The 24491-nt window shown below is 40.6% G+C and overlaps 1 protein-coding gene across 3 annotated transcripts in view; it reads right to left on the reverse strand.

Moving 5' to 3' along the window:
• Positions 1–956: 956 nt before the first annotated feature.
• PPP2R3B (protein phosphatase 2 regulatory subunit B''beta) overlaps positions 957–24491 on the reverse strand; it is a 54377-nt gene continuing 30842 nt past the window's right edge. For all 3 annotated transcript variants that reach the window (XM_020796804.3, XM_020796803.3, XM_020796806.3), the window contains 12 exons: positions 16983–17168; positions 14778–14881; positions 14179–14281; positions 13463–13537; positions 11254–11340; positions 9144–9300; positions 8748–8796; positions 7234–7323; positions 6469–6644; positions 3703–3821; positions 3493–3599; positions 957–2132 (listed from right to left, as the gene is read on the reverse strand). In XM_020796804.3, the coding sequence (XP_020652463.2) occupies positions 1988–2132; positions 3493–3599; positions 3703–3821; positions 6469–6644; positions 7234–7323; positions 8748–8796; positions 9144–9300; positions 11254–11340; positions 13463–13537; positions 14179–14281; positions 14778–14881; positions 16983–17168 (1398 nt within the window). In that variant the 3' untranslated portion in view covers positions 957–1987. The remainder of the gene's footprint in view (positions 2133–3492; positions 3600–3702; positions 3822–6468; positions 6645–7233; positions 7324–8747; positions 8797–9143; positions 9301–11253; positions 11341–13462; positions 13538–14178; positions 14282–14777; positions 14882–16982; positions 17169–24491) is intronic.

Raw genomic sequence — 24491 nt, forward strand, 5'->3', positions numbered from 1 at the left:
GTCTTATTATGTTTGTAAAATAAGCCATTATTTTCTTACTGTGCACTATAAACTGAAGGTGGAATGTACGTAGAAGTATCCAGTTCACATATAAGCAGTGGGGAGATTTTTCATGTCACCTCTTGAGTGAAGGCTGGTAATTATGAATCATAAATAGAAATATTCGTATTTGTCTCCTGGGGGAGATGAATATGAATATTGCCACCACAGGTGGCTGGGCCTTTCAACTCTACCCCTAGAACCAGCCCAGTCCACTTACTGGGCTTTGTGTGGTGTGTGCGGCCATCATTGGAAACATTAAGCCAATTGCAGAAGTAGCTCAACCAGCGTTTCCCCATCTCCCTGCGCTGCTGTCCACTCTGGTGAGGAGGTGGGATGATGAGTCTCCCCACTCAGCTGCTGAGTGGTCAGCAGCACAAGGAGATGGGGAAATGCTGGTTGGACTACTTCTGTGATTGGTGTGAAGTTTCCGACAACAGCTATGTGCACCTTGCAAAGCCCGGTAAGTGGACTGGGCTGGTTCTGGAGGGAGAGTTGAAAGGGCCCAGCCACCTGTGGTGGATATATTCATATTCATCTCCCCACCAGGAGACAAATAAGAAGATCTCATCTCTAATCATAGTATTTCTATTTTCAAGGTAGGACTCAGACCATAAAAAACATCACTGAGCAACATGTAGAAAAAATACTTAATCTTGACCAGTCCAACCTTGAAAATAGAAATCAGTTATGATTTTTTTGTATTCCAAACAGAGTGTGGTGCTCCATATAAATAATGTGCATAGATGCTGGTTCTGAAGGAAGATAACAGTTAGCCATCAATTACACATCCATTCTGTGTATTTTCAAAAATCATTACATAGACGGAAAAGATCACTATCAAATCAGCCTTTTAGTTACTTCTGTGGTGCTTTGTACAAAAAAGAAAGGATCCTTTAAGGAAGAGACTTTGTGAATTCTATATATGAAAAAACTTTATTTGAAAATAACATGATAGTTGAAATGCTTTTAAAAGATCTGCACTGCAAACAAAATACCTTACATCCTTTGTTTTGCATAAAAATTTAACAGCAAGAATATGTAATTTCTCATGGGAACATTAGGATAATTAAGGCACTACAAACTCTTCACCTTTTCGAAAACTGGAATTGCAATGTCTAGCTCATCCAGGAAAACAGTCTCACCTTAGGTAGGCATGTGAAGCATCAGACTTTTGAGCCGCTCTGACACCATTGGTATGAATATTTGTGGAATGTGTCATTAGCTAACCACTGAAGAAACATGTGAAATGCCCATAACAAGGTTAGTGCACATCACAGATCAAGTAAAACTTACATAAGGATTAAGAGTTGATTCCCTTGACATGGGAGTACAATGACCACTACAGTCAAGTGCAAGCAATAAAAGCCAGTTTTGTAATGGGGGTCAGGAAAATAAAATGAAAGATGAAGGAATAAAAGGAGTAGAAGGGGATGGCTTGTTTCAGGGCAAGATCTAATTAGCTACGTGTACCAGTAAATCCTGCTTGTCCAGCGATGCTTTACTTGAGTGATCAGCACTGTGATCTTCACTCGCAGCTGTGACACTTTCTCTTTGAATTCTACTAGATTTCTGCTTAGAGACTGCAAAAGCAAGGCCTTCTCTATTACAGCTAAAGGTGAAAGCAAGAATTCTAGTATCTTGTTAAAGAAACAGCTTTTTAACAAAAAAAACCTTACTAGTAAATTTACTTTAAACAACAAGATACACTGAAATGTCTTAAAGAAAATCTATCCATAAATAATTTAAGTCTATTTTACAGGCAACAGTCTACTGAATAAATACAAAAAAGGTATCATTCCATACAAATCCACTATTTCCTTCAAAATAAGATAAATGATTAAAATATTAATTTTGCAACACAGTGAACTACATTTACGTTTTCTGGAAACCAAGCCCTTGGCAGACCTGCTGCAAACAGTCTTTTGTCTTGCACAAACAGTACAATTTACTCAAAGTCATCTTCATAATCATATTCATCTAAGTCAACATCTGCTAAATGGGAAGGCATGTCAAAGAAAGGCCTTTTTTCCATCTGATATTTTAGTACATTGGTCTTTTGGTGATCTCCAAGGTTCAGTTCAGGTTCATAACTAGGGAAAAGAAAAGAGGAGTTAACTCCAGTCGTAGATACGTCTAGAAGCATCTTGTGTGTTTAACACAATACCCCTATGGCTCGTATATTAACAATAGCCAGTCCCCAAAATGGCTAAAAAAACCCTTAAGATATAGGCCTGTTACTTGAATAAAGAAGCCTTTCAGACCATTCTGTATATTCTGTCTCAGACTCCGGTCACACCACATTCAGTAAAGCTCGATCTAAGGTAACTTCAGTAAATTAAGCTGTTAAATATGCACATAAGAAATCTTTACACATGAGTTTCTAAAGAACGTTAGTGAACTGCATGAAGTTGGTTTCAGAAAAGTAAGCTGTATTTGTCAAAAAGAATTTACCTCAGTTAGTAATGTCTATGTGTATATAACAAGACTTTTTGCAAACAAAAAGCAACATTCAGTAACTCAGATGATTGAAAAGGGCACTTTTAATATGACTTTGATAGTTTCTGAAAACACTTGAAAAGACCATTTCTATACAGAAAAGATTTGTTTAAATCCAAATAACACAGAGACTAATACTAACAGCTTGACCTAATGCTCAGCATTGCTGTGGCTCTCCTGCCCCGTAGTTATGTCTGTCACATAAAGAAAGTTCAGAAGTGGCTGCTCCTTGCTTTATCAGCCCTTGCTGTTAGTAGCCTTAGCAGAAACAGCAAATGTCTTGAACAGAGATGGTTCGTATTCGTATATGAATATCCCCCCCACAGGTGCAGATAACCAGGGTCTGGCCCCCTGGGGGCCTTCCTATCTCTCAGTTGCTCGCAATGGATTAGCCACTCTGCGACCTGGCAGAGAGGCTCGCCATCCCGCCTTCTGCCAGGACTGGTTAATCTATTGCGAACAGCAGAGCGATAGGAAGGCTCCGCAGAGCTTGCAGCAGTGGCGGAATCGTGAGTGGTTATCTGCACCTGTGGGGGAATATTCGTCTACGAATACCCCCATCTCTAGTCTTGAGCTATTGAGAACCCAAAGGACAACAGTCTTTCTCAGAAGGATGAAATCTTTGGAGTTGCAACTCAGACAGGCCTTTGTGCTTAAGATGAAAGAAATGAACAACTATTTCAGAGTCTGGGCTGAGTGGAAAGGATATGATGCATAGAAAACAGAAGCCAGAGCTAGTGAACAACCCTTTCAGCTGCTTTTTCAGAAGGTGTACTCTCATCTTTACAATAGCCACAGACAATATTAGTAGTAAAAGAAACAATCTAGGAAATCGTTACAGTTGGCATTCTGCTTTGCAAAAGAGATAATACAGAAACCAAGGAAACAAATTGTTTGATTTTCCTTCATTAACTGAAAGTATCATAAAGTGATGGTAGCGCAAGCAATACTTACCAGTCATTCCATTGGTCACTGGCTGCTTCCTCTGCTACTAAGACATCATATTCTTCAGCAGCATATTTTTCCCAGTCAGACATTTCTTGGTTTTCATTTTCAGCACCCTAAGAATATATGCAACGCTTGTTAATATAGAAGAAAGCTAAATAAATGTATCATCAAATGCATTACACTTATGGGCAACATCTAAATATTAATGCCACTTACCCTCAACATGGAAAACTGATCCTTCTGTTCATGGTCTAAATATTTCTCAATGTTGAAAAATGTGTCAAAAAATACATTTGCCATCTTAGACTTCTTTAAGTCTTTAAGGGTTATTTTCCCTGAAACCAAAATTAGAAATCCGGTTTAAACATATGATAAATTTGGGACTTTGACACAAGTACTGTGGCAAAAATAAAGATATGCAGTCTTATTATACTGATATGTACACTAGGGCCTGTCCGTCTTAGGAAATTTAATGCAGTCCAGTTCACACTTGAAAAGGGATTTTATTTTAAGTGCAATATATTTTAACTCTCTATTCAGCATCCACATTGGAGTTTGTGCTATGGATCCTTTTCTCCTGTGCTACACAGCAGGCTTTACCTGATTTACTCATGAGTAAGGAGTTAACAGCCACAGCGCCAGGAGAAAACATTGGGGGGAAAGCTGGGAAGATGCAAGGGAGGTTCCCCCCTTTCTCCTCAGCCGGGGCAGCGCTTCCTTGGGTGGAGCCCATGGAGTCAATATAGCACCCCCCCTTCCTTTCCTTGCAGACGTCATTCAGGGGGCCAGGGTGGATTTTCTTTGTTGTTGTTAAATAAAGCAAGTGCCATATAAATGCATCAACCTAACAAGATATTAAAATTTTGCTCCACTGGTTAGGGAAGTATTTTAAAGAGGAGATGAAAATAGAAAGGGGAGGTTCTCCACCCTCCCTTTTAATGCTGTAACCCACCTAATACATCACAGTGTGGTCGCGGCAGTTAATGCCACCCCCATTGCCATTTTGGTGTGAGCTAACAATCTGCACAGGCTAAACAGAGCTAATTAGGATCACGCAGAATTGTGCCAAAAAGAATATATGCCCTACTGCTGTCTCAGAAAAGTGTGTGACAGCTCTTAAAGGGGAAGGCTGGACTGAACTAAGTGGAAACAAGTGTTGATTCAAACTGTGCCAAATGCCATGCATATATTGATCTACAAGTGTAATCAGAATTATTCAGCCCTCATTGCAAATCAGGTTTACAATCAAAATTTAGACTTTCGGCTGTTTGCAATGAACAGATAAAACAAATGCAATTGAAATAGCTCAAAACGATGTATGCTTCAAGTCATTTCCCCAAATTCAACTGAAAATACAACTTTTAATGAATTCTGCAGTCTCAAAATTATTCAACCCCTTCATGGCAAGCTTAGTACTTAGTAGAGGACCCTTTTGCTGTTATGACCTGCTGCAAACAAGATGTATGGCCAGACACCAGCTTCTGGTAGCATTCGTGAGGAATCTTAGCCTTTTCCTCATGACCAATGGCCTCCAGTTCCAGATTTTTCATATGCTCTTGGGACAATAGTAGTGTATATTTTGGAATTCTGGCATGGAAACCTTCTATATTTAGTGTGCGTCTTACTGTGCGCAAATTGAAACCTCAGTGCCTGTTGCCACCAACTCTTGCTGCAGGGCTTTTGCAGTCACTTGAGGATTTTTCTCAACCTGCCTTTGCAGCTATTCATAGCTTCCTTTTTCTGCCCCATCCAGGTAGTGTAATCACTGTTCCTTTAACTCTGAACTTGCGAACTATCTTCCAATGGTGTCTCTAGGAACACTTAGTGCCTTCACTATCCTTTTGTATTCTGTTCCTTGGTTGTGCAGGGTGATGATCTCTTAACTTTTTGGACCATTCTTTAGACTTAGCCATATTTTTAATATGCGGTCAAAACATGACACTCACCAAACCACTAGCCAATTCAGATATTTCATGTGTTCCAGCTCAAGCACACCTGGTGCAACTAATGAAGCCCTTAATTAGCTGCATCAGGTATGCTTGAGACAACAACAGTTTTGCATCTTTGTGCTGTTGTGAGGGATTCTATTCGGGGGTAGAATAATTTTGAGCCTGCAGAATTCATTAAAAGTTGCATTTTTCAATTGAATTTGGGGAAACCACTTGAAACATTCATTGTGTTGATCTATTTCAATTGCTTTTGTTTATTCATTGCAAACAGCTGAAACTCTGTAAATTTTCACAATAAACCAGATTTGCAATGGGGGGGGGGGAGTGAATAATTTTGATTACAAGTATATATGCCAGTGTGGACAGGCTCTTGGATTACTGTGACACTGTAATACAGTATTGACTTATATAAATGACCTTCCTCAGTTTTTAATAATAATAATTATAGTCAGTGACCAAGAAGACCAGAATACACTATTTAGATAAAATCACATAATATCAGAGACACTGGTCAAGACATGACACCATCAATGCATCATCTGGCTCTTTTTTTGACATTAAAGTTAAAAAGAAGTTCTGAGTTAGCCAGCAGCATTGAAGGATATAAAAGCTTTTAAAACCTCACAGCAGTCACATGATAGAGGATGCAATTAGGAGACACATAAACCATCAGTTAAGATCTGTTAAGGAAAATGTGTTCAAGATTAATTTCCAGTCATTATGGATTTTCAGAAAAAAAGCAGGACATTTCAGGGGGCAAGGCTCTGAATGATTATGGTTCATTCAGATAATAAAACATTTTGCCAACTTCCACAGTGTTTTAAATAAATAAATAAATTAGACCTACAGACATAAAACAGAACTGAACAAGTAACGAAAAAGATCAGATAAAATTCTGGCCTGCTGTGCATAATGAACTTGAAAATGTAAGCAGGATGGCTTTGCAGAATGTACAAATTAACAAACACACAATATGTCTACTAATAAAGAAGCGCCTGTAGAGAGACTGTTAAGATGGAAAAGAACCCATTACCTTCATGCTCTGGCTTCACAAGATCAAGCATTTGGCAAAGACAGTCTTCAAATGGCAGAGGTTCAATGGCCATATTATCCAGTTTTTGACACTGTTCCTCATAAAAGTATTGCAATTCATACATAGATAATACACCATCCCCATCAAGGTCCATACAACGGAACCAATATTCTATGCTGAAAGGTATTAGGAAGCATCATCAGCATTCTATTTCAAATTCACTGCTGCATCTTTCACACCCTAAAGAAAAAGGGATGGGATTGCACCTCATGCAATATTCATACACACAAGAACTTTACAGTTGAGTACTTTTTGGTGTTGAAAAAGTTACAAGTTTTATGCACGCACTCAGTACACTCATATATTGACTCTTCAGTCATTTACACATAGGTCTTTATGTTTCTGTATAAGGATAGGATTTTTGCAATTTTTGAACTACAACCTCCATAATTCTTCATTCCAGGACTTCTACCAGACAAACAGACAGAGACACCTAAATGGGGCTCCCCTAGGAGAAAGGCCTAAACTGAATGGTTTTGAGGACTAGCTTCCTGTTCAGAAAGAAAACTCGTAGCTAGCACTGGGGCAGGAAAAGCAAACTTGGGAAGAGCTTCATATTTAAATGAACTAGCTAATATTGCACTACTACTGAATAAACTAAAAAACTATAAACAATGTTCTAATAAGGACAACTTTGCACACAGATGTCTAACTCATTTGGCCTCAATTATCTTGTATAAAGGCCTACACAATCCCCATTTTTACCTGGTTTGAGTTTTTTTGTCCTCTTCTGATATTAAAAACCATACAAAATCTGCGTAACTGATTTTTCCTTCTTTCTGTGCTTTTTTGCCCCTTTTGAAATGCAGATGGAAAGAGAAATACATGTAAAATGTATGCAAACAGTATTTTAATAAATATTCTAAAGTGTACTATGCTATACAGCTGCTACCTTTTGAAAATAAGGGTTTTTTTTGTAACATTTATCCTGCATTAACCCTCTAGCACAGTATCCCCAACCTTTTCTGAATCATGAACTGGTTGGAGGGGTGGGTCTGTGCACAGGGGGGGAACCCGTGCTCACGGGTGGGTGTGGCTCACTCATGCGCATGCACGGCTGGGTGTGGTGCACTCATGGGTGAGCTCACGCGCATGTGTGGGTGGACAAGGCACCTGTGCATGTGGGTGGGTGGGTCATGCATGCATGTGGGTGTGCGTGGGGGGAGTGTGTGCAGGGGGGGCAGGAGATCTGTCTCCGCAGCCCAATCCTGTAAAGGCCACAGAATGGCAACGGGATGTGGACTGGGGGTTGGGGACCCCGGCTCTAACATATGAAGTTAAATACTGAGGTTATCTCAGTTCATCTTCACAATCATTATGTGAGAAATGTTGTCTAAGACAGCATAACTCACCTGAAGTCATTTATATCTGATAGATGTTTCTTGACTTCCTACAGCTAATCAGAAATATAATCCCCCTTTTACAGAAAATTATTTTTGTACTGATTTTCTGTTTGAAAATGGCCTTGGTGGGGAAGATCTGGGGGATAGGTACAAGGCAACAGCTTCTCTAGTGTAGTCCATAAGAAATAACTATGATACATAGCTAGAATTCAAAGCCCAGTACTGAAGACTGCCGGCCCATTGCCAATGGTGCCTGAAAGACCTCTGGGCTACTGGACTATTTGTGTGATTTTTCCTTCCCAGTGTTGCAAATCTGGAGTATTTCTACATCTATAAAATTCCAGTGATGATTTCCTCGGTTATAATTATCTGGCAATTGTATATTACATTATGAACTGATTGCATGGAAAGAGCTACACAACCACTTTAGGGCAGCAAAGTGAAGTACTTAAACTCACAGTTTGGCTCAGTGGTTTAGATACCTAGCTGTAAGTTTGATTTCCCCACTGTGCCTCCCAGGAGACGAGCCAGCCTGTGTGGCTTTGGGCCAGCTGCACAGTCCCAAAAGAAGGGAATGGGAAACCACTTCTGAGTATTCTCTACCATGAAAACTCTGAAAAATTAGAATTGACTTGATGGCATGGGATTAAGATTAAGCAGACCTTAGCTTGCAACTTAGTACTCATCTCCGATTGAGGCAATTAACTTGTGGCAGCAGCTTTCTTTATATGCAGACTATATTTTAATACATGAACAGGAAGTTATTAACAGTTCCACTTTCATTTGAATTTGGCTGTTCCATGTAGTCTGCTAATTAATCTTTAAAGCATGATGGATAATGATGGATACATGTATAGTTAAGGGAGAAAAAGACACCTTGTCACAGCTCCTGAGAAAATCCTCTCTATCATCCGATTAGATATAGCTGTGGAAGAACAAAATGGTTATATTCAATTTAGTATGTTTGCGCTGATTCATACCACTTTTTAAACTGTGTAAACAGTTATATCAAAATCAGAAGTACTTCATTATATGTTTATTCCCTGTAAAATGTTATAAAGGCATATTTACACTGCTACTAAAATATCTACAGCTGAATACATATCCTTGCTTTCCCTGGCCAACAGCCAGCTTGAATTAAAGTAACAGGTTTATTCTGGAATATATTCAGACTTTACTGAAATTCCCCCTTCATTCGACCAGTGAAGTCCTAGAGCTAGGAAACAAGCAATAGCACACCCAAATCAAACAAAACTATTCCATTTGTCATACCATGGTCATTATGCCGAGCTAAATCCTTTGGATCAATGTAAAGATCATGATCTGTATCCAACTCCCAAAATTTGCAGTAAATCACATAAAAATGTTCATAAGAGAAGTATTCTGTCAGCTGGTTTATATCTACCTCCTCCTCCAATAATGCTACATTCTAGAAAGAGAAACAGAAACAGAAAGTGAGAGGAACGTTAAGAGACTGTGATTTTACCCATCACAGCAACAGCTAGTAGGACGAATTTAGTCTTTTTACCCATACAGTTGATTTATTAGAGCCCCCCAAGTCTTTCAGATGTATTCAACTACAACTCTCATCAATCCTGACCACAGGGTGAGGATACTGACAGCACACCTCCAAAATATCTTGAGAGTATCAGGCTGGGAAAGGGTAGTCTATATACTATCTATGCCAACACCTTCTGAAAACATGTGTAGATGCCAAGAATCTCTCTTGGCAATCTGTCAAACTGGGGCTCTTTTCAAAGCAGCACATGTTCCGGGAAGTATGACCAAAGTCAACAATAATGGATGGAAGATATATAAAAATAAGATTTTACTTTTTATTTCATAAATTATTGTAAATTTATGAAAATTTAATTCCTTCATGCCAATACATGAAGGAATGCATTATTAATTAATTTCCATATTTATGTAAGTGTTTATTCATGTTTCCTTTAATGAAGCAGCAGCAACAGCAACACCAGAGGAATTCAGCTCTGGTTCTCTGATGGTTCATGGTTCTCCAGATTTAAGCATCTTAAACCACAATTAACACTCAAATTCTTAAATAACAAAAGGCTAAGTAAAAAAAACACCTCTCAAACAACAATCAAGATTTAATGAAGAGGAATATGGGGGAGTTCAAAGCTTCCTCCTCATATGATCATGATAAAAAAGATTGCAGTTAGACTTACTGAGTTCCCCCTTTATTGGTTTGTTGCTGAATTTTAGCAGTAAACTGTAGCGCTCAAAAAACAACACTCTTGTGGGGAGCACTAACTTATGGCAGCCTTATGAACACATGACCTCCAAAATCTCCTGACCTCAACAATCCTGCTCAACGGTTGTACATTCAAAGCTGTGGTTGCTTTATGGAGTCCATTTCGCATCTGGTCTTCCTCTTTTCTGCTTTCAACTATTCCTATCATTACTGTCTTGCCTTTTCACGCTATGGCCAAAGTATAAAAATGTCAATGTTCTCATCTGTAGAGAGGTAATAGGGGTCTGCCAAGGGGGGGGGGGGGGCTTGAGGCTGCACTTCACCCACCTTTTACTGTGTCTTCCTCCCAAATGTGCAGAAACAGACTAGGACTGCAAATGTGATAATCTGAAACTCACTTCGTTCATTCAGAGTAATCTAAATTATGATTCAGGTGACTATCTGTCCATGTTAAATCAACAGTGTAAGATACAGTGGTGCCTCGCATTGCGACATTAATTCGTTCCGCAAAAAGCGCTGCAGAACGAAAACGTCGCTACACGATATTAAAAAGCCCATAGAAACGCATTGAAACCCCTTCAATGCGTTCCTACGGGGTTAAAACTCACCATTCAGCGAAGATCCTCCATAGTGTGGCCATTTTCGCTGTCTCTTAAGCGAGGAATCCATTCTTAAACACAGCGGGCAGCCATTTTGTTTACCTGGTGGCCATTTTGAAACTTCCGATCAGCTGTTTTAAAATCGTCACTTTGCAATGCTCGGTTCCCGAAGCAGGGAACCGAGCATCGCAAAGGGAAATTCCCCCATAGGGAACATCGCAAAGCGATCACTTTTGCAATCACAAAAAATGTGTCGCAAAGCGATTTCATCGTTAAACGGAGCGATCGCTATGTGAGGCACCACTGTAGTTAGCATTACCCAAACTGTTAAAATACATTATGAACTGCAGCTGCGGATTTTCAACAAGCCACTTTAAAACCAAGCTAAAATATTATCAAGTCCCAAATGTTAACTGTACACAAATACATAAATACATATTCAAATGGTAACAGACTAAAAGGTGGGAAAATCTTCCAAAATAGTCCCATGATTTTAATATCATCTCTTTTAAAAAATAATGTACATGGTTTATGGTACTATTCAACAGAAATTGCACACTTACAATACCTGTAAAAAGTTGCTTTTTCTGAGTTCATTACAAGTGATCCTTCCTGACCATGACCTATTTACTGTGTAAAATATCCTCTGTATTACCTGCAGCATGAAAAAGAAAACATAAATTAATGGTCTGAATACTTATATTTAACCAAATGGCTTGCCATCATCTAGTTTAACTTCTGGTTAAAACTGCATTTACAGCGACACACGTTCGGAGAATTAACTTTTCAGTAGCCTGTGTAGCATTTCCCAATTTATGACTTACTGTATTTTTCTCTTCTCTAACTTAGAAAATTACTGACCTCTTCTCCCAAATTTCTGCCAACTCTGAATTGGTATTAAAAAATTATGTTATGTAGAAAAGCCTGCATGAACTGACCCATCATGCAGCAAGGCAATTTTTTTTTTTTAAAAAAGGAGGGAGTATACTGACCACATACTATGCCTGGAAGATTTTTCTTTACATGGCTTTAACTATGAATGTTCTGAGCAGTTTGAAACACAGCCTACGCTAAATGTGTTTTTGTATTCTAATTAGCTAATTGTAGAATTTATGCTCTAACATTATGGATTTTCATGGAGGAGGGCAACATTCTGTTCACTATGAGCAGTTTTGCTTGGTGAGATTGTCTCACAGCCTTAACTAATTTGACATTAATCAAAACACCTTGCAAAAGATGCCTAAACACAATGTAATTTGGACACTGGATGTGCTCACTCCTAAGCCTAAATGCACCTAAGATAGAGATTTAGAAGTTCAAAATGAATGATCCCCCAACAGCAAAACAGTTGCACATGTTTGAATTAGAGAACCTTTAGTGTCTAAGACTTTCATTAGTTCCCTCCAGATATTCTGGACTTTAACCGCCGTGATCACTTGACCACTGGCTGTGTTTACTTGGAGTGATAGAAACTGTTTTCTCAAATAGTTATGGGCTACCAGGTTGGGGAAGACTGTTCTATACTTACAAGTGTCACAACTGCCAGATGAATTATTTAACATATGTAACAGTATTTACTTATTTACTAAATTTATATAGCTGCATCCTAATACAGACTCTCTAAATTTTATATACTAAAGTGCAATTAACCCATAGTTCATAAAGGTAGAGACCCAAACAATAAGGCCGAGGTGAACAGTAAATGTTTTCACCGGGGGGGGGGAGCAAGTTTTTGAGAAAAGGACGCACATCATCAGGTGCCACTATCATAAGTCTCCCCTCCTTAGCAGCCTCCTCATTTAGTGAGACCATCTAAGAGCAAGGTCTCTGAAGAAGAATCTGAAGGGGCAGATAGATACACAGAAGAAAAGGTGGTATTTCAGCTCACCTAATTCTGAACCATTCTGAGTTTTAATGAACAAAATCAGCACTTTAGGATTAGTCACCAGTGCCGCTGGCTAAGTACAAGCACAATATGATAAAGGTGCATAGTCCCAGTTAAGAAGCATGTTTAAAGGCAGTCCCACATGTTTTTAAAATTTTATTTAGTCTCATTTATAAGACATTGCAGTAGTCAAACTAAGAGGCTACTAGATGATGGGTAACTTTAGCCATGGTATCTCTTGATAAAAGGTGATTCGAGCTGAAGGGCTCTGATGAGTATGTTGGATCAATAAATACCTCAGAGTAACTATTCAGAACAGAACTTATAACAGCAGATTCATGGATCCATCCCTAACATGTATCACTCATTTGTTACATACTTATGCAGAATTTCTCCAAAGAGCATAAAGTAGTGCGTATGGTTTTCCTCCCTACATTTTTCTCATAACAATCCTGTGAGGTAGGTCAGACTAAGAGATTGTGAGTGGGTTGTGGCCACCAAAAGAGTTTCACAGCTCAGTGAAGACTAGAATCTGGACATCCCAAGTCCCAGGCCAACACTCCTAACTGCTACACCAACATTCAAAAAGAGGAAGCGGGGGCTGTTTTTATAACCAACCAACCAACCAACCAAACATGCAGCTGGGGAACACCAAACTCTCCCTTTGACTGAAGCTTACCTCCCTGGGGCATGGTGAGATGTCCCAGGGAATTTTCTCGTTAGCTAGGTTTTAATACAAGAAGAGTGCTTGGCTGGGTGAAAAGTAAAGAGGGTTCAGTGGTTTTCTAACATAATTGAGACAGAACTGTGTTTAAACACATGGACCTATGTTTTGCTGTCTTGAGATCTAGACAGTCTGAAAGGAAATATTTTTAATATACAAGACACTTACTGTTGTGATGTACCGAGAATGAAATTCAGATGCTTCTTTTAAGAAGACTAGACTAGGATGACTGTTGACCACATCCTAAGAAAGAAGCATCAAGGTTAGAGGTGTATAGTTGATCCTCACTGCCAGGATAGTCAATACAGAATTTTAGTGTGTGATTTCTTCACAAAACCACATCCTGTAACCATAAGGGACCATAAAGCTGTAATATTAAAAGGCAACTTATGTTCAACGCACTTTCAGGAACACTGTCATTAAGACAATGTCCAAACTATTTTAAGACAACATTTCAAGGAGGTTTCTTTTTTAATATTAATTTTGTAAGTATGCCAACATTCAGCTATTTTTCAATGAGCTACAACGGAGGGGGAGTAGTATTGAAAATAAATTCAGTAGGTGTGAAAGAAGAACTGACAGACAGCAGAGCAGGGCAAATATGTAATCATTCTGGATGAAGTCTGGAAAGAGACTGAGGTAATTTCAGAAAACTGTATCTGTCTGGGGAGAGAAGAACAGCACTGTCTCATTTTTGACTGTTCCAATATTCTGGCTGATTGGAATTAGTTTTAGCTTTTCTATTCACTAGTGAATATGCTAAAGAGTTAGAGATTAACCTCAGCCATCTTAATTTCTTTTAAAAAGATGGAAAGTTAAGTGAGCAGTACAGTATTTTGCAGGATCCATGAGAGAACAGTTGTAATTAAGAAAACATAATTTACTTGTAAAAATGGAATGAAGTCTTCTTGTACCAAATAGTTACATCCAGGGCTCTTTAGAAGATGAACAAACTTGGAAGCAGCATCATGGCAGGTCTGTAGAATCCTGAAAAGCACAATTTGTCTAATTTGTACATAAATGGTAAATTTATGTATCTTGGGTTTTTTTTTCCAGGATATGAGCTCAAAGTTCATGTGCAAGCATGAATGAAACCTCTAATCCAAAATTCTTTAAACTGCCCTCTATATGCTTCACTAAAAGCTAGGAATGTGCCAAGCTCAAATGTGTAACTATTTAAACCCAGGAATGCCTGCATTTCTACACTGAATCAATCATCTCTTATTCTGCCTTCACACTCTATTTTTGTAAACTTCAGATTGAAATAAATTACATCTAAATTAAAGGATCAAAAGTTATGATAGTTTTACATATGTATGTACAATATACCAAACATATCTTTAAGTACAGGGAGAGGGTGGTAAGATACTCCTCAACTTTTGCCTCGTTTCTTAAACTAATGTTGAAATTTTACTAGGAAATTTCTCTAGTTACTCTATTTTAAACCAGGCTGAAACAGCCTCACTAAAGAAATCATACTTACTTCCGCCACATGGCAACAAATTTATGAACAGATACAAATCCTGTCCGCTCTCCTCCGGCACAATAAAATAAGGGACCTTTCCAGTAAAGAGGACATTCACAGGCCTGAAATAAAGATTTGTAAGAAGCAAATCAAGGTCTAAAAGGACAGCAACAAAATACATTTAATTTAATTTATTTAATTTATATGCCGCCCAGACTACCCAAAGGTCTCTGGGCGGCCTCGGTAAACTCTTTTTACCGAGTTATTAGCAGCTTAAGCAATGAATTATGAGTTTTATTGTGTGGTGTCCCAAATGCAAAAAAAAGAACTAGTTATAGTCATTTTAAGATATAAGTTAGAACTTGGGACATAATTTAAAATAAACAGTGGAAGGCTGAATTGCTTATTATTATAAATATCTGGCTAGATCTAGTCAATAAATTTTAATTCCCCACCAAAAGAGGGGGAGAGAAATCACAGGTAGAGGTTTCTGGGTGCGATTTGCCATTTTGGGGATTCCAAAACTGTCCACCTGGCAATAGTTCACCTCCTGATGCTTAGCAGTACTCCTGCTCATCACCAAAGGATCATGTCCAGCAAGTCAGTGCTTATTTTCAGTTCACAATTAGCTCATCTGCCCTTCCCCCTGCTTGTTAGCTTCCACTACAACCACCTTGTCAGTGGTTGCTATAACATTCTAGTTTGGAGGAGTAAAATGTATGAAAACAAGACAATGCACTGAAGTGTTCCCAGGTACTTACTGTATTTTTTGCACCATAAGACTCACTTTTTTCCCACAAAACAGGGGGGTGGAAAGTCTGTGCATCTTATGGAGCGAAGAAAACAGATTATATTTTCCTGTTTTCTTCTCCTAAAAAATCGGTGCGTCTTATGGAAAGGTGCGTCTTATGGAGCGAAAAATACGGTACTTATCATTAAATGCTTCTCTCTATTCTATCATCTACTGGCTCATTCTAGCAGACAGCCTGCCTATCTGTCACCACCACTGCCTGGCTCTGTCATCGGCCCACCTTCATACTATCTTGATACAAATACTGTACCTAGCTCAACTGATCAGGCAGCTCATCTTTTGCCATCCAAGTGTACACCTCCTGGTCACTGTGAGAAAAGGCAGCATCGACCTCTGTAAGGCTGCCTGTCAGGTGCTACTGTATTTCTGTGATTGCCTGGTACTTCCGCTTCCAGCCTAGGCCTATCTCTACTGGCAACCCACGTAATGGCATACATTCTATGGTTGTTCTTATTCTCCTGCTATTACCAATTTTCATATTGCTTTTGCCTGGCTCCTTGCTCTAGTAAAAGCAGAAGGAACTCTCAAAGTGTGTGTGCATATTTACTGAAATATGTATTTTTAAAATGTAGGAAAAATGCTATTAATTCCTTGCAAGATGGGTATTGCATGAAACTACGGAGAAGAGCAGCTAAGCAGCATGTTCAGCATGGATGAGAACTGATGAGACAATATGGAACTCTTGAGATGGACATTCCTCCTCCTCCTCCTCCACAGTCTAATTTCATTATCAAGTTGCAGTGAAGATAACTCCAAAATCTACATCTGCAACGTCTTCACTTTCAATCAAATTGAAAAAGAAAGAAAAAAGCAAACAATGACAAGTATATGTCTTTCCTTTCTTCAAAATATGAAGACATTCCCTTCACAGCACTACACCAACCCTTGTGCAGATTTCCTACTTAAGGTCAGTGTGTGCTGTCAGTAATTTTTGTAACAATGATCCACAAGGAAGAGAAGATGCCCTTTTTTGAATACAAATATCATGTTTATTCTTGCAGAAAACCCCCATAAGTATTCAGCCAAACAATGGCAGCTTGGATTCCCTTAGAAGCATGTATATTTGAAAATCTCTTCCAAATTTGCTAGGAAATAAAACAAAGGGAAGTTATTTATTTTAACATCCCAGACAAATTTGTCCAAAAACTAGTAGCATTTTCTCTTCCTAAGAGACTGCTATGCCTACAAATTTCCACCTAATTCTGACAAACACAATAAAACTTATAGACTTTTTAAACACTCTAATTATAATCAATAGAAGGCATGAAGTTCTGGATTTCTGAATTGCAACTTGAGTTTGGGACCTGAGTCAAGCTGGACAGCCTCTGAATTTGTCTAGTTCAAATCCGACAACTTTCTGAACTACTGAAGCAGCAGCAAACCAACTCTTGCGAGAAATGCTGGCCACTCACCTTTGCTACTTTACCCATATCGTCTAACGTTGCTCGTTCATTTGGGAACTGGGAGAATGTTTTCTCTATCTTTGCAATAATAGCATCTATATTCACTTTTTCTTTTGGACATCCATGAGGAAAATAAAATGTTGGAATGGTTTGACTCAGAGGTGGCGTCAAAGGTTCTTCTTTCTTGGACTGAACCTATGAAAGTGGGAAATAACACTTTTAAGGCATGATAAAGAAAATGGGCAACTTGGCTAATCTCCATCTGAGGCTTTAGTCCTATACACAACTTGGGAGTAGATTTCACTGAACCTAGGAAGATGTCTGAGTGGAGTGTGTTTTAGTCTCCCTACCACTCTTATCCTTTTATGTTAAGATTTCAGTAAGAGGTAAAAAAGAGAGGAAGGAAGCCAGAAAATCTTTGACAAGAAGCCGTGCCTTCTCAGTGGTGGCACCAACTCTTTACAACCATCACTTGACAGACCTATGTCACACACTTACTTTTATATGTACATTGCTCAAAATAGTGCTGTTTATATTTGTTACATAACAGCACTGATGTTACCTGTCTGTCATGGGTTTGGAGGGAAAGTTCCATCCTATGGGGAGTGGAAGGCGGGACATCAGGAGGAGGGGCTGTACTGTATAAATATGTGATGCCTGTGTGGTGAAGAGTAGATGCTGAGACAGACTGTGAGACACTGGGTTGGGACGAAGCAGCAGCTGGGGAAGAAGAAGCTGTTGTGGGAGTCTGGGTGTCTGACAGGGTACTACTGTGTGTCAGAGTACCAACCTGAAAGGTTCAGGTGTCTGTGGGTTAGCCAGAACTGATGGGTTCAGGGTCTGTGCTTTAAGTTAAAGGTTCTAGGTGAACCAAACTGTATGCTTGTGTGTGTGAGAATAAGCCACGTTACTTTATTTTATTCACCTGATTGTTTTATTTACCCTGTTTGTATTTAAAATAAACCTTATTCTTTTATTGTTTAAAAATCCATCCCTGGTCTGTGTGACTTATTATAGGGAATGGTTGGTGGCAGCTTAGTAACTGTGTGATAGATCCCAGTAGGTCTGGGTTTGTCACATTGATTGGTGTCCAGCGTGTGGGATACGACTGGTCCAGTTGTCCAGCGGTCCAGCAAAGCCTTGGCAGGTGTGCCCAGAGCAAGGGGGGTCTAGTCAGGGACAGTCTGAGGCGCGTAGGTAATCTTCTAGGTGTACCTCACGGGGAGGTGCACTAGTAGAAGAACGTGCCAACTGGGGAGACTTAGATTTAGGTGCTCTGAGGCAGCCTAGTTTTGGCGGGAAAACGCTGAGGCAAAACTGCGTAGCAACAGCGAGCTAGCTTGCCAGCTGAGAGGCCCAGCAGAGGGGGGTAGGCTCTGACTTGATACTGTTACAAGTTTAGTGCTGAAGAACAGCAGCAATCTCTAGGGAGAGCTGGTTCTGAGGCAAAAAGGAAAAAAAGTGGTCGTTTTATTTTGAGGCTTGACTTTTTAAAGCAGCCTGTTCTGAGGGGGGGGTATGCCCTTGACTCGAAGCCAAGTAGCAGACATGAGTGAAGTGAAAGACCCCCAGATTGACCAAGGTTCTGAGGATGAATTTGGCTCAGTGCAAGGTGACAGCACAGGAGAGCAGAACCCAGAACTTAGAAAATTGATCCTAGCCCAACAGCATGAACTGAGGGTGAGGGAAATGGAGGAAAGATTAGAGAGAGAGAAAATGGCATTTGAATTAGAGCGAGAGAGAGAGAGAATGGAGAGGGAAGAAAGAATGGAGAGAGAGAAAATTGCTCTGGAAAAAGAAAGGATGGCGTATGAGTTAAGAAAACTGGAAATGATGAACCAGAACAATAATAATAATAGGGATTCTGAGGGAGGCCAACTGTCTAAGGCTGACCTGAAGAAATTCCCTGTGTACCACAAGGGAGATTGTCCTGAGGTGTTCTTTTCCTTAGTGGAAAGAGCGTTTGTGGACTTCTCAGTGAGGGAAACTGAGAAGATGACCATCATGCGGTCTTTAATCAGTGGTAGCCTGGCTGAGGTTTATGCCGAGATGCCTGAGGAATTGATGAAAGATTTTGCAGAGTTTAAAAAACTGGTGTTTGCAAGACATGGGATAAATGCAGAGCAGCTGAGACAAAGATTCAGGTCCCTTACCAAGAAGCCAGAACAGACTTTTACCCAAGTGGGGGCCCAATTGGTGAGGCTGCTTGAGAAATGGCTATCGCAGGAGGGGACAGAGACCTATGAACAGCTTAAAGACTTGATAGCCCTGGAACAGTTCTATTCAGTTCTGCATGGGGAATTGAAATTCCAGGTGAGGGAAAGGAAACCGAAATCTGTGGCAGCAGCCGCAGAAATCGCAGATTTTATCTCCCAAATAAGAAAGCCCTTGGGTGAGGGGAAATCTGTAGGTAAACCCAAAGAAACCTACAGCAAGTACTCTCAGGGACCAGGGAAAAGCCAGCAAGGGGGAGGGGCCCATGGTGAAGGGAAGCCCTCAGGCATGAAACCAAGCCCTCAGAATTTGGAGGGAAAACCGAAACCAGAGGAGAGAGAATCCAAATACACTAGAAAATGCTATTTCTGTCAGGGAAAGGGTCATCTGATCTCAGAATGTGAGAAATTGAAGCAGCTAAAAGGAATGGTGCCTCAGAATTCTAGTGGGACCAAGCCAAAAGCTGTGTTCTGTGTCCAGAAAGAGCAAAGCTCATTGTCACAGAGGGAGCCTGTTGCCATGACTACTCAGTCTGGAACAGCTACCTATGCTGATCAGGCTGAGGAAAATGGTCCTCTTGGGGAGGTAAAGCGCTGCTTGCTGATAAAAACAGATTCTCAGTTGTTTGAGACAGCAGGGGTGGACGTAGGAATACTTGACCGTCAGTATAGGGGGCTGCGGGACACTTGTTCCCAGGTAACCCTGTGCCATCCAGATATTATTCCTGGGGAGTTTATAATCCCAAATGAGAGCATGAAGGTGGCAGGGATTGAGGGGCAGATAATCTCACTCCCAGTCGCGGAGGTACCTGTCAACTTTCAAGGCTGGAGGGGAGTTTGGCGGCTAGCGATTTCATCGACTCTGCCAGCAGCCGTGCTCGTGGGAAATGACCTGGCTGAACATGTGAAACGGGTGCTAGTGATTACACGCTCACAAGCCACCACAGGGACAGTTCAGGGGGGTAATGATGAGCCAGAGACGGAAGCAGAGGGGAGTTCAGAAGCTGTGGTGGAAACCTTAACCACAGACAGCAGATTTGGACAGGAGCAGAAGGCAGACGCCACTCTCCAAAAGTGTTTTGAACAGGTGACTGACGCCCAACTAACACCTGAGACCCCAGTGAGATTTCTGGAGAAAAAGGGGATTTTATATAGAGAAACCCTGAGGAATATCTCAAAAGGGGGAGATGGGATCAGAAGTCAGCTGGTGGTACCTGAAAAGTATCGCCCTATGATCTTACAAAGGGGTCACTCTGACATGTTTGCTGCGCACTTAGGAGTGAACAAGACACAGCAGAGAATCACACAGAATTTCTACTGGCCTGACATAGGGAAGCAGATCAGGGAGTTCTGTAAACAATGTGATGTGTGTCAAAGGCAGGGGAATAACCGCGACAGGACCAAAGCAAAGTTGTGCCCTTTGCCTGTGATTGACACTCCGTTCAAATGCATAGGGGTGGATATAGTGGGACCTTTGCCCAAGGCCACAAAGAGGGGGAACAGGTTCATCCTAACAATTGTGGACCATGCCACAAGGTATCCTGAAGCCATACCCTTGACTAACATTGAAACTAACACAGTGGCCGATGCTTTGGTGGGGTATATGTCCAGGATGGGATTTGCCTCAGAGATAATCACAGATTTGGGAGCATCGTTCACATCAAAGCTCATGAAACGCTTATGGCAAATCTGTGGAATTAAGCACAAGGAAACCACTGCCTATCATCCGGAAAGTAATGGGTTAACTGAGAAGTTCAATGGGACTCTAATGCGCATGATTAGGGCTTACTTGGCAGAGAATCCAAACAATTGGGACCAGAAGCTGCAATCCCTTTTGTTTGCTTATCGATCAGTGCCACAAGCCAGTACCGGGTTCAGTCCATTTGAACTTCTATTTGGGAGACGGGTGAAAGGGCCCCTTGATTTGATCAAACAAAATTGGGAGCAGATCACCCAGGATGACCCACAAGACGTTGTGACATACATAGACACCTTGATGAATGACCTAAGGAGAAATCTAGAGCTGGCAGCAGAAAACCTGCAAGCTCAGAAGGTCAGACAGAAAACATGGTATGACCACAAAGCTAGAGAGAGGCACTTTGACCCAGGGGAGGAAGTGCTTTGGCTTAGGCCCTGCAGAGAGAATAAACTGCAGCTCAAATGGGCAGGACCATATAGGGTCATTTCCAAGATGTCAGACCTGAACTACCTAATAGAGCAGGAGGAGAACCAAGCAAGGAGGGTGGTTCATGTGAATGCCCTAAAACCCTACTACAGAGGGGAACAGAGGGTTTTATTCGCGATAAAAGCAGCTGAGAGTGAGGAAGCTGAATTACCCTTCTGGGAGGGTAGAGGGGAAGTAAAATACAACCCAGAGGAGGTAAAGATCAGTCCTGCACTCACCCAAGACCAGCAGCAAGAACTAAAAATGCTGCTTAGTAAATATCAGCAGGTGTTTTCCAACAAGCCGGGGATAGTGAAGGGAGTGATGCATCGGATCCACACAGGGGATGCACCCCCGCAGGCAGTATCCCCATACCGAGTAACGGGACCCTATAGGGACAAGGTGAGGAAGGAGCTGGACGAGATGCTGAGGGAGAACATAATCGTCCCCTCTTCTAGTCCTTGGTCCTCTCCGATAGTCCTTGTGGACAAGCCTGATGGGAGCATTAGGTTTTGTGTCGATTACAGGAAATTAAACCGTGTAACCACTCCTGATGCCTACCCAATGCCCAGGCTAGACAACCTGATTGAAACCATAGGGGGTTGTCGGTTCATCTCATCATTGGACCTGGTAAAGGGATATTGGCAATTAAGAATTGATCCCAGGGATCAAGAAAAGACTGCTTTTTGCAGCCCTTTTGGTCTCTATGAATTTCGAGTCCTGAGCTTTGGTCTCAGAAATGCACCAGCCACATTCCAAAGGCTGATGGACCAGACCTTGGCAGGGCTCAGTGACTTTACCGTGGCCTACATTGATGACATAGGGATCTTCAGTAATACCTGGGAAGATCACCTGATACACCTGGAGTTAGTGCTGCAGAGGTTAAGTGCAGCAGGGCTAACAGTAAAGGCCAGCAAGTGTCAGCTGGGTAGCCCAGAAATAAAATACTTGGGTCACATGGTAGGGGGAGGAATGATAAAACCCCTGGAGGCCAAAATAGAAGCTGTTCGAGATTGGCCTAGACCCACCACCAAGAGAAAAGTCAAATCATTTCTTGGGTTGGTGGGCTACTACAGAAAGTTCATCCCGAGGTTTAGCGAGATTGCGGCTCCGCTGACCGATCTGACGAGGAAGAAGGCTGATGACCGCATCCCGTGGACCAGCGACTGTGAGGCGGCGTTCCAGAGGTTGAAGGAGGCGTTAATCAACTATCCTGTCCTGCGTGCTCCAGACTTCGACCGGGAGTTTATCATCTACACCGATGCGTCTAACAGCGGGGTAGGAGCAGTTCTGTGCCAGGAGGATGAGAATGGTGACCAGCATCCAGTGTCCTACCTGAGTAGGAAACTTCAAAAAGGTGAGAGACATTTGGCAACCGTGGAGAAGGAGTGTTTGGCCATAGTCTACGCGATCCAGAAGGCCAAGCCTTACATCTGGGGAAGACATTTTATTTTGTGTACTGACCATTCACCATTGCAATGGTTAAAGACAATGAAAACCCACAATAGCAAACTTATGAGGTGGGCTTTAAACCTACAGGACTATGACTTTGAAGTGAAGGTGGTCAGAGGGTCAGTGAACTGTGTTGCTGACGCCTTATCAAGAAGACCTGAAGACTGAAGACGGCGAAAGAACATGGACTATATGTATATAATGAAAACAAAAAGTTAAAATGTACCTGGTTTTAAATTGGTTTGTATTAATAAAGGTAAATTGATGTAATGTATATGGTAAATGTTTAAATGTCTATTTGCTATGTTTAACGTGGAATGTAAGTATATGTAAGTATAATATGGTAGGTATAATTGTTGTTGTGTGTTTTATACAGGTTGTTTTTTTGGTGAAAAGCACGTTAGCTTTCCCCCTACAAAACAACTTATAAAGAGGGGAGGTGTTACATAACAGCACTGATGTTACCTGTCTGTCATGGGTTTGGAGGGAAAGTTCCATCCTATGGGGAGTGGAAGGCGGGACATCAGGAGGAGGGGCTGTACTGTATAAATATGTGATGCCTGTGTGGTGAAGAGTAGATGCTGAGACAGACTGTGAGACACTGGGTTGGGACGAAGCAGCAGCTGGGGAAGAAGAAGCTGTTGTGGGAGTCTGGGTGTCTGACAGGGTACTACTGTGTGTCAGAGTACCAACCTGAAAGGTTCAGGTGTCTGTGGGTTAGCCAGAACTGATGGGTTCAGGGTCTGTGCTTTAAGTTAAAGGTTCTAGGTGAACCAAACTGTATGCTTGTGTGTGTGAGAATAAGCCACGTTACTTTATTTTATTCACCTGATTGTTTTATTTACCCTGTTTGTATTTAAAATAAACCTTATTCTTTTATTGTTTAAAAATCCATCCCTGGTCTGTGTGACTTATTATAGGGAATGGTTGGTGGCAGCTTAGTAACTGTGTGATAGATCCCAGTAGGTCTGGGTTTGTCACAATATTTATAAAGGATATATATATATGGGATATATATATAAATTTTATATATGTTTTTTATTTATGTATACACAAACACATAAAAACAGTTCACATCCTAAAAGTGAATTCATTATACTCATATGTCCAATTATAAATGATTCAATCATATCAGATGCCAAGAGAAAGATATGCCATTGTTGCACTTACACAGAATGTAGGACCAAGACTGGATCAATATATTAGTGATGGGATTTGAAGGAATGTCTGAATACTCAAGTAAAATTCATGTGATTGTACTAAAAACCAAGAGTCAATTCTGCCATCATATTTGTTACCAAAGCAAAATATTGTCAAAAATGTTTTCTCAAGTATGTGTTTTGATAAAATTTTGATATTTGATAATTATGTTAACAAGAAAAAAAGTAGGAGTCCTCACTTGAGACTCCCGTGACAGGAAAATTCACAAAACCCAAGGTCATACTGCCTTAGTGTTTTCAAATAATAAAGAAGTAAGAAGACCCAGAAACTTGGCAAGCTCTTGTCCAATGGCCAATTTCTTGATCTTCAGATCTATTAAAAACATCACACAGCGTCTATAAAGATATCTTTTACACACCATGTTTACTGTGTCAGGTGCTTCACCGTTTCATCCTGCACTTATCAAACCACTAGAGAAAGAATACTAGTTTTAGTTCATACTTGAAGGAGTTGAATAAGCTAAGAGAA

The sequence above is a fragment of the Pogona vitticeps genome, chromosome 3, assembly GCF_051106095.1.
Source record: "Pogona vitticeps strain Pit_001003342236 chromosome 3, PviZW2.1, whole genome shotgun sequence".
NCBI lineage: Eukaryota > Metazoa > Chordata > Lepidosauria > Squamata > Agamidae > Pogona > Pogona vitticeps.